Source organism: Dunckerocampus dactyliophorus, chromosome 10, assembly GCF_027744805.1.
Source record: "Dunckerocampus dactyliophorus isolate RoL2022-P2 chromosome 10, RoL_Ddac_1.1, whole genome shotgun sequence".
Taxonomy (NCBI): Eukaryota; Metazoa; Chordata; class Actinopteri; order Syngnathiformes; family Syngnathidae; genus Dunckerocampus; species Dunckerocampus dactyliophorus.
Genome location: NC_072828.1, coordinates 28,173,760 through 28,188,442, shown reverse-complemented (window position 1 = coordinate 28,188,442; position 14,683 = coordinate 28,173,760). Strand labels below are relative to the sequence as shown.

The 14,683-nt window shown below is 39.6% G+C and overlaps 1 protein-coding gene across 5 annotated transcripts in view; it reads left to right on the top strand.

Annotated features, from left to right (window-relative positions):
* Positions 1-1,279: 1,279 nt before the first annotated feature.
* The window catches only part of nlgn1 (neuroligin 1), a 49,567-nt gene continuing 36,163 nt past the window's right edge, over positions 1,280-14,683 (top strand). For 2 of the 5 annotated variants that reach the window (XM_054790622.1, XM_054790619.1), the window contains exons 1-3: positions 1,280-1,655; positions 8,068-8,939; positions 11,147-11,206. In XM_054790622.1, coding sequence (XP_054646597.1) covers positions 8,390-8,939; positions 11,147-11,206 — 610 coding nt within the window. In that variant the 5' untranslated portion in view covers positions 1,280-1,655; positions 8,068-8,389. The remainder of the gene's footprint in view (positions 1,656-8,067; positions 8,940-11,146; positions 11,207-14,683) is intronic. The other 3 variants (XM_054790623.1, XM_054790621.1, XM_054790620.1) reach the window with 2 other exon arrangements.

The following is a 14,683-nucleotide window of genomic DNA, read 5'->3' as shown; positions in this document are numbered from 1 at the left end:
TTGTATTCCGTAAGACTCCAGTTCCTGATTATATCAGCCGCCAGTCCATCTTGATCTTGGTTCTGGTATTATTCATTCTCCCTTGCCCTGTCTTTCTGACTGCCTTGTTGGTCCGTCCTGATTTATACCCTTTTGGATTAACTGGGCAATTTTCAGTTCAGTTTAGTCAGTCTCAGTACCTGAGTATCTGTGGTGTCCTTTGGTGTCTTTGTGACTGCACGGTTGCTTTTTGTTAGTCTTTGTTATGTTAAATACTTTTGTTTAGTCACACTATCAGTGACGTGTGGTCAGGGGAGGAAAGTTTCCTTCCTTCCTGAAGAGCTATGCTCTATTTTCCCTCTGACACGTATGACACCATCACACCTAATATTACCACTTTATTCACGTAAATTTACAACTTCATTCTCATAACCTTTCGACTTATTTTCTCGTAAATTTACGACTTTATTCTCACGGAGTGTAAGGGCCACATTGCAAAAAATAATATGAGATTTTTAGAGTAAAGTCGTACATTTACGAGAATAAAGTCGTCGATTTATGAGGAAAAAGTTGTAAAGTTATGAGAATAAAAGTTACATTTATGCCTTTTTTTCTTGTAAATTTCCGATTATTTTTTTTTCAATGTGGCCCTAATACTCCGTTGTAAAAAAAAAAAAAAAAAAAGCCATAACACTTAAAATGTGTCCTATATAGATTCTGTGCTTGGCTTAACTCAAAGTCCCAGTGACGGTCACGTGACTATCCCAGGCTATGTCCCCAAAATGGCAGCGCTTCAGGTAAGATAGTTAGCTCATTTCCAAAAGCTTATTTTTGGCTATAAAAGCTCATTTTAAATTCATTTCGCTTCTGCAATACGTAAATAGGGTGTCAAATGTCACAATTCAACTCTTTTTAGATACCTCTTTTAAAGAATTTATACAAAACAAGCTAGTAAAATAGCGCCGTAGAGCTTTTAGCTTTAAAATTGCGATGGAAAGTCTGACGTCACGTGTTTGTCACAATAGCAAAAAATGCTAATGAGACACCCAATAAATAAGTATTTTAATGATTTGCATTGAATGTTTCAATTCAAAATATATTTGTGCTACACAAGTAAGTATACATTTACCATTAACAATGAATGAATTAGTAGTATTTTACAAAATACATCAATACAATTGTACAGGTATATTCACCACCATTTGTACTCATACTAATACGGAAAATTACGGGTTTTTTTTTGCTATGTTGGTGTCGTGTTATCCAGAAGATCAAATAAAAGACAGCGTTAACGTTTGTTTTTTTCCACCAATTTCATCGTGGACGTGGTGAAGTGCAGGCTGGATGTTGGCGGTGATGATGATGATGGCGATGTTGGGGGTTGGGGAGGAAGGTTAGGAATCCTTCATCTTCAGCATCACCGCCATTATCAAGTAGACGCTTGTGCGTCAAACATGTGTGGATTAAGCAACAATTTGGGGGAGCGAGCGGATGCCTTTCATTTGCTGTCTTCGTTGATCGTAAGCCATCAATTTGCTCTCTCTCATTTTTAGCCTTTCTTTGCTGTTTTTTTTCCACGGGCTACGTCGGACAAAAAGGATTTATATTCCTGTGAGACGCAGCCAGCGGAGGAAGACAGAATTCTCACTCCTACATGAGAAATATTCCCATGCATGGTAAATATTCTCATGCCTGCTGCGTGTTGTCATACATGCTATAATAGTCATAGGTGGCAAATATGCCCATACAGCCTAGCGTCACCAGTGAGTGGATTCCACGATGATGCTGTTATTAATGTTCACAAACGAGGTTTTGTTGTTGGATGTTTGGGGTGTGGTGTTCCTGATTCGGGTTTCATCTTATTATTTTTTCCTGAAGAAAAGACGTCTCGTTTCCCCCCCCCCCCTCTGCAATTTGCTCCTACATTGGCTGCAGCTGCGCACCTTCACCAGGGAAGCACAGGCAGCCGTGATTTGAATATGTGCTGCTTCCAGCCGTGCACGTTTCCACATGCATGAAATCGCACAACATGACGCATGAACCTTGCAGACTGTGTGGGTGCGAGCGTGTAATTATTCCCCACACACGTCACAAATGATCGTTTGTTAATGATGTAATGCCCCTTTTCCTTCCCATTTATCGTCAATGAATGAATGAATGTAAACGTTTCCATGCTCGTTACTGGGCTGAAGACGGGGGGAAAAAACGTTAAATCTATGTTTATATTTAAATATGTATTTGTGTGTGTGTCTTAGATGAAAGTTGTCCCCATTGGGGCACCGTAGTGCAGGGAAAGTGTCTGCATGGTTTTACATGTTCCTCATTATGGGCTTATTGATTATTTGATATGACATTTCATGTGATATATCAGCCATCTCTTGCACCCTTAGGTGCATTTAGCCTTTTTCTTGTGTTGAAATGACGTGTTTTTGCTCCGGCTAAATCTAGCTACTTTTATCCTGCATAATTTCGTTTTCAAAAGGTGTGACTTGTTGAAAGTATGTGACGTGCTCATGTTTGGTATTCCTTGTTGTTTATGCATCCTTTCTGCTGTTTCTGGAGGCTCCATCAGTCCACGGAGTCCCTGGGGCCGTGATCTACATAGCTCAGCCCTCAAGGAACATATCTGCTCAATGCTGTCTTCATATTTTCCCCTTTCCTTCTCCTGTGGCCCCAAATACCAGTTGTAGGACGAGTGGATGTAAAAAATGAATAGAGTCCTTCCCACTGCAACGGTTGAGTTCTTACCTTTTTGAAGTAGGACGGAACCATTTGGGAAAGGAATCCAGATGCAGTCACATCTGCGTAGAAATGCAGTCATCCAGGTCATCGTGAAGGGTTGAATCAAGGCAACTGGACTCCTGGTTGAAGTCGTTTCACGTTGAATCCAAAATTCTTCAGTTCTAAATTTTTAGGTGTGGAGTCATTCTATTTAGTCTCCGGTGAGTGTGTCCCCTGGGGCTGGTCACAATAGGCTTGTTGCAGTCACTGTTTTCCTGCACACAATATAGCTGCATTAGACAAACAGGTTTTTCATATTGTCAGTCCTGACTCAAGGTCATTTTTCGGTTATTAAAAGTCGATTGGGGCACCTGGCATATGCGTCATGTCGGAATTATAGAAACCATCATTAATCTACAAAAAAAAGCAATATGACAAGGCGTGGCATGACAGAGAGCATTTTGCGTGTTGGGGATGAATACCATGATTGCTAAAGCACGAAACCGAGTGAAGCCTTTTATCTTCAAATACGTTGTCTCCAATACGTCTGATTTACATTTCCGCGAGCATCACGTAACTGCTGCCAGTAAATTTGGCACTTGGCCAAATGTAACAAGTGTCAAACAACTCCAAACCTCTACACTACAATATCATCTGGAGAGGTTCAGAATTAATATTTATCTAATATGACAAAAACCTACAAAAAAATAAAATGTCATCTCTCCTGAGCTGTTATAATTTATGGACAAAATCCATCCTCCTTACCAGATAGCTACTGGCTAATTGGCTACTCTCGAACCGTTTGACTCTGAACAGCCAGCTGGAAAAAAACTGACGTCATCGCGGGCAAGCTGGTGAGGCAAATCTTAAATTGGAATGGTTAAAGAAACAGCCCAATTTCTGATAGTGTTTAAGTGACATGGGCCTGCACTACTGATTCTGAAGGCCCTGGGCAGATTACACTGACATGGCAACACAAAGAAACTAAAATCTGGACAAAAAATTGAACCTACAGATACACTAATGCAAGCAGTGCAGCTAAGAGACACACTATTAAATGAATACAATTTTATGGAACAAATACTATAATTTCAATTGTAAATGTAGCTTAGTGCTTCTGATAGTGTTTAGGCCAGCAGAGAGGGCTTTGCTGGCCCTGACGACACACCACTGGCCTGTATCAATGGCAATATTAGCTCATGTGAAGGGCAGACAGTGTGATGGTTTTCCAATTCAGATCCAGAAAAATTTATTTATCCCATCAGCGGCAATTAACTTGGACAGCTTGAGTGAGGTACACACATAATATCGTACTTAACATGCACAATAAAGGCATAGACCATAAAAACATAAACGATAAAAAAACTGCAGGAAATTCAGAAGGCAGATTGCCAAGAGGATGAAGGATTTTGAATAGCGATGGGATTTGCATGGAGGTGAAGCGCGCCGACGTCCTAAGGGTAGCAAAGACAATTAAACATGACCTGATGAGGTGAAAATACTGTAGTTTATTTTTCTTACAAGTTGTTGGTCCCAGAAAGCTGCCAGCTTCCTGTTTTACTCCTGTCATTTTGGAACAAGGTTTCACAGCGTTGTAGAGGTCGTTTCTGACCTTCAGTGTGAAGCAGCGAACCAGCAGATGAAAGGATAAAACACCAGAGATTTCCATAAAATATCAATAATAAAACGCATAAAATTGTGGGACTGACATAAAACGAATTACACTTATGCAGTAAATGAATTCTCTGTTGCCCTTTTTCTTTTTAATTTGGTAGATCCCTGCACATTCATGATTTATTATTTGCGCATTTTTGGTGAAAAAAAAGATGTAAAAATAATTTTTTGCAATTTTTCACACAGAAAACACATCTCATTCACCCTACGTTCGTAATAGTTTATAAATATGTGATAATACAGGTAAAATGCAGACACAATTGTTTACAAGCGTTGAGATTCGCACTTTGATCAGCATTCCTTGAACGCACCATATTTCCCATGAGACGCAAAAGTGAAGCTTACACCTAACTTCTACACTGCGACTCTGATTCCATCTGTTCATTGATCATCTTATATTATCATTCATTGGTGGTGACTACCTGTACATTTTATACATAAATGTCTTTAATAAGTGTGTGAGGCATATTGAAGAGAGATGGAGGAGGGTTCTGGACCTGAATCTAATGTAATAATTACAGTAGTCACTCCTATTGCAAATTTTGATTTGAAAATGGAGACTGTCAATGTCAAGCTAGCAGAAGTGTTTGGAAGGGTGTGGGCACGAGCTGTGTGTCAAAAATAGCCATTTACTGTATTTGAATGTATCAGTTGCAATGGTTTGAAAGTGTTTGCCCCCTTCTTTTTTTTTTTTTTTTTTTTTTTTTTTTTTTTTTTGCATGTTTGACACACTTAAATGTTTTAGATCATCACCCAAAGTTAAATATTAGTTAGTGGTAACACAACTGAACACACAGTGTAGTTTTTAAATGAAATGTTTTATTATTAAGGGAGGAGAAAAATCCAAAGCTACATGTCCCTGTGTGAAAAAGTGATTTCCCTCTAAACCTAATAACTGGTTGGGCCCCCCTTAGCAGCAACAACTGCAATCAAGCATTTGTGATAACTTGCAATGAGTCTCTTACAGCGCAGGGGAGGAATTTTGGCTCACTCATCTTTGCAGAATTGTTGTCATTCAGCCACATTGGAGGGTTTCCAGCATGAAGCGCCTTTTTAAGGTCATGCCACAGCATCTCAATAGGATTCAGGTCAGGACTTGGACTAGGCCACTCCAAAGTCTTCATTTTGTTTTTCTTCAGCCATTCAGAGGTTGACTTGCTGGTGTGTTTTGCATCATTGTCCTGGTGCAGAACCCAAGTTGGTTTCAGCTTGAGGTCGCCAACAGATAGCCGGACATTCTCCTTCAGGATTTTTTGGTAGATAGCAGAATTCATGGTTCCATTTATCACAGCAAGTCTTCCAGGTCCTGAAGCAGCAAAACGGACCCAAACCATCACACTAAAACCACTATATTTTACTGTTGGTATGATTTTTTTTTGTTTTTGTTTTGTTTTTTTTGTTTTAATGCGTCGTTACTTTTACGGCAGATGTAATGGGACACACACCTTTCCAAAAAGTTCAAATTTATTCTCGTCAGACCACATAGTATTTTCCCAAAGGTCTTGGGGATCATCAAGATGTTTTCTGGCAAAAATGGCACAAGCCTTAATGTTCTTTTTGTTCAGCAGTGATTTTTGGCCTTGGAACTTGGAAGCTGTTTTTTTCTTGGTGTCTTTCTTATGGTGAAATCATGAGCAGTACCTTAACCGAGGCAAGTGAGGCCTGCAGTTCTGTGGATGTTTTTGTGGGGTCTTTTGTGACCTCTTGGATGAGTCGTCGCTGTGGTCTTATGGTCATTTTGGTTGGTCACTCCGGGGAAGGTTCACCACCGTTCCATGTTTTTTGGCATTTGCGGATAATGGCTCTCAATGTGGTTCACTGGAGTCCTCTGTAACCTTTTCCAGACTGATCTATCTCAATTACTTTCTTCGGGGCGCAATCACTTTTTCACAGAGGGCCATGTAGGTTTGGATTTTTTTTTGTTGTCCTTTTAATAATAAAAAGTTTCTTTTAAAAAATACATTTTGTGTTCAGTTGTGTTGTCATTGACTAATATTTAAGTTTATTTGATGATCTGAAACATTTCAGTGTAACAAACATGCAAAAAAAAAAAATCAAAAAGGGGGCAAACACTTTTTCACCCCACTGTAACTGCCAGGTCGCTTAAGTGTTAATTTAGGTATGAGTCCGGACTTACACGTTGTCGGACAGTAACTGGTAACTTGAGGACCACCTGTATATGAAAATCTAATTTCAGTTGGTGGTCCCCAGTGCTTCCTGTGTAGTTACACGGAGAGACTTGTTCAACCGTCTCATTAGCATGATAGTCCCAGTCCCAAGTCAACATCGCCTTGTTCCATCTCGAATCAATAATTGCTCCTTTTGCCTTTTAGTTGCGTTCAAGTCCAGAATGTTATCTTCACACCAGGAAACAAAGGCTGTCATCATCATGACTCTGGTCTACAAGAAAAGAGAATTGAATGAATTAGTTTGGTGTATTTTGACATTCATCTCAAAGAATGAACAGTAAAGCTGGATTATGTAATAAATGCAATATAGATACCACATAGATACCACATAGATACGTGGTCAGTGTTGATCATAAATTTGATATCTTAGCCAGTTAAAGATGTAGTATTGGAGGTATCGATCCGCACATCACTACTCTGCTGCTTTCACTTTACGCGGACTCTGGATGGGCAAATTGTTAAAAGATAGTTAAAATAAATGTTGCACCACTTGAAGCCCTTTTCCACCAAATGTCCGGGAACTTTTGGTTCTTTGTAGGGATGCTCCGATCAGCTGCTGATTCCGATACCGATCATCAATGAGTGAAATCAGCCGGGACCAATGACATAGATTAAATGTACATATTTCAATTTGTTTACGATGCGTGCTATTTGAGAGTGGTGCCGTATAAGGGGGGAAAGTTCGGAACATTCCAAGGTCCCTTGACCGCCAGGGGGCCCAAAAAAGTAGGCCGTTATTACAAAATAAAACGGGGGTGCCCAACGTGATTTTTTTTTTTGGGTGGGGGGCCCCAGAATTCCTGGTTGCACCCCTACTATTGGCTATATGATATAGAAAATCACCTTTTATTTAAACTAAAACATATTTGACTTTTTCAAGAGAACATATATCACTGGTGAAACTTAGAGGATGAGATGCCTTCTTTAAGGAGACACACTATGGGCATCTGCATGTGCGACGAGCTGCGAGTGAGTGACAGCCATAAACGGCACTCCCCGTTATTGGGCCGAAGCACAAATCTCATTCAGTTTAACTCATAACTGTGAAGAATGTAGACTTTTTTTTTTTTTTTCTACAATGTGTTCTCTGAAACCACTATTGCTAGTGGTGGTGGTGGCGGTATATTTTTTGATGAAAGAAAAAGTGTCATTTGGAGCCAAGGCGGGATAGCGCCTTTTTAAGCAATAATTATTAAATAATAATCAATGAATGAAATACATTGTTGAAGTTGGCACGCATGCCTGTGCTGTTGATGAATAATTAATCATTTGTGGCCAATTTAATGTTCCTCTGTGTAGTAAAAGCAGTTGTTAATGTTAGAAAGTAATTTAGTGTCTCTAAATCCTGTCATTTATGGCTAGTGTGGTGGAAATTACAAATCTTCTCCAGCCACTTGGAGAGTATAGTATTGCTGAATGAAATCTACATATATTCTTTTGCTAAAGTGAAGTGGGAGTTCATTTTCCAGTTGGTCCTAATTGTTGCATATTCTTTGTTTTGCAGGGTTCGAATAAGTCAAGCACTTCACGGTCATCTTTCAAAAGTAGAAAATTGGAAACCTTTTTCATGGACTGGCTTGGTTACCTCTTGGAGTGACAAATAAGGATGGTACCATCATTGACTTTGATTTCTAAGGAGTACTGCATCGATTGAAGGAATACCACATTGACAAGGTCACATCTCTCTTCCTTGACGTGGATATAACTAACCGAGCTTTAAAATTGGATTTGTCCTGCCCACGTTGAGTTTGCTTCCTGTTTTAGTGATTATACGTGAAGATGTCACAGGTGAGTATGTGCAAGACTAATTAAATTGGGAAAGACAAATGAGCACAAACGCGGCAACCAAGTCTGGAGTAATGGCTCGGTGGAGGCAACATCCGAGGACAGGCAGCCGACTGCTTCCGCTCTGTGCTTGCAGCGGGAAAATGCCATCCAGTTTGGAGCATCACACAAACAAATGTTGGTCTTTTCTGTGGGTGCTTCTACTGCTGAGTCACATGTGTGCAGTGGAAGCCGACAAACTCGACGACAATGACCTGGTGGTCACGACCCCGAATGGCAAGCTCCGTGGAATCAAGAAGGAGTTGAACAATGACATCCTGGGCCCCGTTGTACAGTTTCTGGGCGTCCCGTTTGCCGCCCCACCCACAGGCCCGCGCCGCTTTCAGCCACCTGAGCCGCTGGTGCCGTGGCCGGAGATCCGCAATGCAACACACTTTGCCCCGGTGTGCCCTCAGAACATCGTGGACGGCCGCCTTCCAGATGTGATGCTGCCAGTGTGGTTCACCAACAGTATCGACGTCGTGTCCACGTACGTCCAAGACCAGAGCGAGGATTGCCTCTACCTTAACATCTATGTTCCCACGGAAGATGGTAAGTCAGTCCACGGACTGCGGGTATAAAGATTGGGATAGAAGGTGCTGGTAAAGTCAAAATCTACTTGGAGTTTGTTTGTCACAAACGTACAAACGTCTTTGTGTCTCGGTAGAGCGCATGACTTTGAGCATGTTTCATGAGCATGAAGTGTCTTCAGTCAATACAGTAACTGTGAGTGTTTTTGTTTTTACTCATCAAACAGTACACCAGCTTTTGACATTTCCAGCCAATGATGTCACTTTAGGACTATACAAACAAAAAGCTCTTATTATTCCTGACTCAAGCAGTCATAGCCATGATGCGATGTTTTGTCATTTGGCAAAACACACTGCACCTCAAGTCCAACATAAAAACGCAACACTGATAACAATATTTGTTTTACTATTTAACAACCGTTTTTTAAAATAGGGAATAACAACAAAACTAGCACTATTAATTGTCTGAATGTTGAAGAGCATAGACACATTTTCCGGACAATAAGGTGACGTTCACACTGCAAGTCAATTCCCATTGTTTTTGCTCATATGTGACCTGTATCTGATTTTTTATTTTCATTTTTTTTTCAAATGCAACTCAGGCCTTGTTCTCAAGTACACTACCGGTCAAAAGTTTTAGAACACCCCAGTTTTTGTAGTTATTTATTAAAATTCAAGTTGTTCAAGTCCGATAAACAGCTTGAAATGGTACAAATGTAAGTGATAAAGTGAGGTTCCCCAAAACTGAAAAATAATGTATTTCAGAATTTCAGGGACCACAAAATGGCTCAACAATTTGAAAGCTGTTCTGCAGAAATGGAGGTTGATCAAGCCTTGGCAGCACTTTCGCCAACTTTTCAGTAAGAAAAGTAGCTACGGGCTGTTGTAGAGGTTGTTAGATGATGTCATAGTGTAATTTGCATGTCATTTGCACATGATGTTGTAAAATGCTGTAGGAAAAAAAAAGTGTCAGTGAAGAGGATCACGTCATTTTCCCACCACTCCTGTCTCCGACATCCACCCACACGCTCCTTGGGACGGATGTCATAGCAAGTTTTCCACAAACTGCTATTGGCAAAAGTCTTGCCCTCTTTCTTTGTAATCTTAATTGTTTAGTGAAGAAAATGTTGACTCCCGTTGCACAAAACCCTTGAAATTTCCCCAAACTCCCAGAGGAGAGCACAAATGGTGGCAATCTTTACTACGGCAGAAGCGTGTGACGTCACTTGTGCACATCACTTCATGGATGCTTTGTGTTCACTAGTAGCATTTTTTTGTTAATGTGAACGGCCACATAAAAAATTGGATTTCATCAAAAAATCCAAATTGGGCATCATATCCTGCAGTGTGAACGGAGCCTAAATAACCCCAGCATATACATTGCATCAAAAAATTGCGTCACAAAGAAGCAAGTTACCGGTAAGCAAGTTCACCAAGCTCCCGATCTCTTTGACATCACTTAGCAGTCTATGAATTAACATTGAAAAACATGTTAAATGATTTATTTATATATATATATATATATATATATATATATATATATATATATATATATATATATATATATATATATATTTTTTCATATATAAGTTGCACCGCAATTCATAGGACCAGCCAAACTATGCACAAAAATGCGACATAGTCCGAAAAATACAGCACTGTATGTTATTCCGCCACATTTTTTGACACTCCACCTTTCCCACATTTCTCAATCGACTCAAACCATTTCAACATGTAAACACTCCGCTTATTCAGGAATTGTATCTGTTTTTCCACATTCCAAATATTCCCCACTTGTCCCAGAAGTCCACATTTTTCTGTCCGAAAGTTTATGAAATGACGTTTTTCCACATTTCTCAAAGCATTCCAGCATCAAAACATTCAAGTTCACAATTTTCCACATTGCGAAAATTCCCACTTTTCCTGTAATTCCACATTTTCAGTACAGCATTTCAGTTCAGCTTCAGCTCTTCAGCATTCTCTCACAATTTCTACACAAATTTCTTTCTGTAGTTGTTTTTATTAATTTAGGTGCTTAACTGAATAGTACAATGACAACATAGTGCTTTTTTTCCATTACCCCACCCCCCCCATCTTTATTTTTGTGTTTTTTTGGTAACGTGATGTGTTTGTATTTGTGTGCGTGTGTGTGTGTGCATGCTAAAACATCTGTGCATTTTGTGTCCAGGGGGCCACATGTTATTTTTTAGTGTTCTATTCATTTTACAGTCAAAAGAATATCCAAGGAATGTGCAAGAAAACCTGGCAAGAAAATGTGTAGACATGGAGGTATGTATTATTAAAATACAAATACCCAAACAACAAACACCAAGAAAGAACAGAAAACTGTGCTACATGAGAGAGATGGAGAGGTAAAAAAAACAAGTTGTCAGTTATAATTTAACTTGAGCTACAGTATATGGGAGGGTGTCTTCAGTTTTTGGCATGCACATACAGTATATACGTGTTGTGTATATATGTGTGTGTGCACGTCCACACACACGCACGCACACACACAGATAAGATCATCAAATTGAAAATGTTTTTCATTTTGGTGACTGTAGATTAGTGTTGTTAAACATGTTTTGACAGAGGGCCACATCACAGTAAAGTTGATATTGATATGATATTGTTCATATTTGGGGTGTAACGATACGCCATCAACACAGCTTGGGACGTACCTCGCTTTTAGTCACGGTTTGGTTCATTTAGGCCAGGGGTCACCAACGTGGTGCCCGCGGGCACCAGGTAGCCCCCCACGACCAGATGAGGTGCCCGCAAGCCTGCTTTTCATTCAGGTTTTCAGTTAATAATGAAAGAACAGTAGAAATAAATGCATTCGGAAATACAAAATGTGAGTTGTGGACTCCAGCATTTTGTTAATGTTCTGGTAAAACAAGCATATTCGCTTTGTTTGGGTTTAAAATAAGCTCTGAAAATAAATGTTACAAAAATGAGTAGCTCTTGGCCATTTTCATTTTGTAAAAGTAGCTCTCACAAGGAAAAACATTGGTGACCCCTGATTTAGGCTATAGTAAGGGAACAAAATGCAAGATAAAACTGCGTATATTTCAGTGCGTTTGCATGCAGTCAAATAACCCTATCATAACCGGCACATTAGCAATAACCCGGTTGCACACGGCCATGTAAACACCAGTAACCCTTTTTTGGAAAAAACGGAATATGCTCATATACTCAAATATTACCCCTGTGTTACTCCTTTTCTAACCCGAATATTGGGGCATGTGTACGCCTATCGAGATATTCCGATCGAAAGGAACATTAATTTGCTTCTGCGCTTGTTCTATTAGAAAGAAATCTTGTCTCTTTGGCAGGAACTACTTGTAAACATGACAACACGCAAAAACTTTTGGAGCGAGAAGGAAACAAGGCACCTCGTTAGTGTGGTGAAAGACAGGAACATTATGTCTTTCATAGACTGTAGAAATTACCGCGATAGCGAAATCCATCAGAAGGTGAGTGAGAAGTTACACGAAGCAGGATTTGTACGAACGCACCATCCTCTAAAGTGTCTGGGGGGCTTTGGTGGATGTAGCATGGATATGGATGGCACAGCTCCGGCTCCATTTCCTATTTCTTCACGTTCTCGCCTTCCATTAATGAACAAAGGGAGACAGAATAGAGTGAAGTACCGGTGGTGGGTCAGTACCAGCACCAAAGCACAAACAAAGGTGTTCATTATCTGCCGTGCTGGTGTTATTTTTGTTTTTGGATACAGGAAGAACCGGAAATGACGTTTTCCGTGCGTTGAGATGTTATCCGTGTGTTTTTTGTTTTTTTCACGTCACACATGTAAACGGGTTATTCTGAATGTTTCATAAACCGGAATATTGACCTTAACCCGAACATTGACTGCATGTAAACGTAATGTTTGATGTAAGCAGGTTTAATGATTGTTTTCAATTAAACAAACAAAATTCTCAAGTATGAAATAAAAATAACGTAAAAAAGAACTATGACATAATATACAGTGGTACCTCCGTATTTGTTAGCAATCCGTTCCAAAAGGTCAGACGGAAGTCAACCCAATTCATCCCTTTCAGACACCCAAAAATATCAAGAAAAAAACATTTTATAGAGAATAATTATTTTTTCTGCAGAAAACTATGTTGAATGCTTATAAATGCGGAATGAAATGAATAAACATTTAACATAACTTTTACCGTTATTGAAGACAATCTTGTTGGCGAAGACGGTGGGGAGTGGAGCGGGAGGACAGGAGGGTAGAGGAACCTTCGTCCTTTGCTATGAGTTTGTTCTTGAATTCAATAGTACTTCTCACCTTCTTTATCTAATTCATGGCACTCGCAACTTTCTTTGGCCCCATGGTGGGTTACTTTGCAGTCATGCACAGTTAAAATAAATAAATAAATAAAAGCACAGACTGAGTCATCAACGTGTGGGATGCCTGGTTAAGGCATTCTGTTCCGTAGAATGATACACAAGCAATGGACTAGTTTGTCGAAAACCGACTCATACAGAAAGTGGTGCATACGAAAACCAAGGTACCACTGTATAAAAGTTTAGAATGTTTCATGTAAGAAAGTGCAGCAATGCAGACAAGTGCAGCAGTAACAACACCATGATGATGTCATCCCCAATTCAACATACCGTCTTATTTATGCCGTCATGTGAACAAATGAGGACACATTCTTGGGCATGTAATGAATGTTCTTTATTTCAATATTCAGGGACTACGATCATATGTAATATATATAGAACAGATGTGTTTTTTAAATGATTTGGAAATGTATTTAATGAAAAAGTAATTCCTTGTGAGGGGAGAAAAAAGAGGACACGACATTTATTACTACCCGAAATGTCTAAAATTTGATTCATGTGCACCATATCATATTATATCACTACATTATATCACATAAAAGATTACTGATCTGGGCAAAGACCAGGACTTCTGGAGCAATGACTCTAAAATGGAATTATGTAGCAGTATTTACAGTATGTAGTAGACACAGTAACAGAGGACATGTTTGCTATAACTCAAAGATAGATACATAGAAGATAAGTGTGAAGCACAGGGGTGGACATGTCATGATTTGGAGCTTCTGTGCTGCAGCAGGGCTTGGCAGGATTGCAGTCATAGAATCCACTATGAATTCTTCATTGTATCAGAGGGTGCCTGAAGAAAACATGAGCGCATCTGTTGAAAAATTGAAGGCTGAAGCGGAGGTGGCTCTTGCAACATGACAAGGACCCAAAACATTCCAGCAAATCCACCAAGGAATGGCTCAAAAGAAAGACCTGCGAGAGATCTGGAGTGGACAACACAAAGCCCAGATCTTAAGAGACGCTGTGGGGTGATTTGAAAACGTTTGTGCATGCGACAAAACCTTCAAATGTCACACAGCCAAGGGAATTGTGTATTGAGGAGTGGGGGAAGGTTCTATTAGGTGTTTATTAGGTCTCATTGAGGTTGTTTTAGTGAAGGGGCATTGCTATTAGTAGACAAGGTGTCCCTTTTCCTCCCTAGGAATTTGCATCTTTAATCTTTTGTTCAATGGATGAATTTATTGTTTTTGCATTATCATTATCGACATTATCAACAGGAAGAAATGGGAGTGAGACAAAAACAATTTTTGAGTAAGCAGTTGCAAACAGGCATTAATGGCTGTTCATCAGCTGATTAAAAGTTCAAGATTCAAGAGAGTTTTATTGTCATGTGCATGGTAAAACAGCAGTTATACTATGCAATGAAAATCTTATTCTGTTCATTCTCCCAAGAAAAGA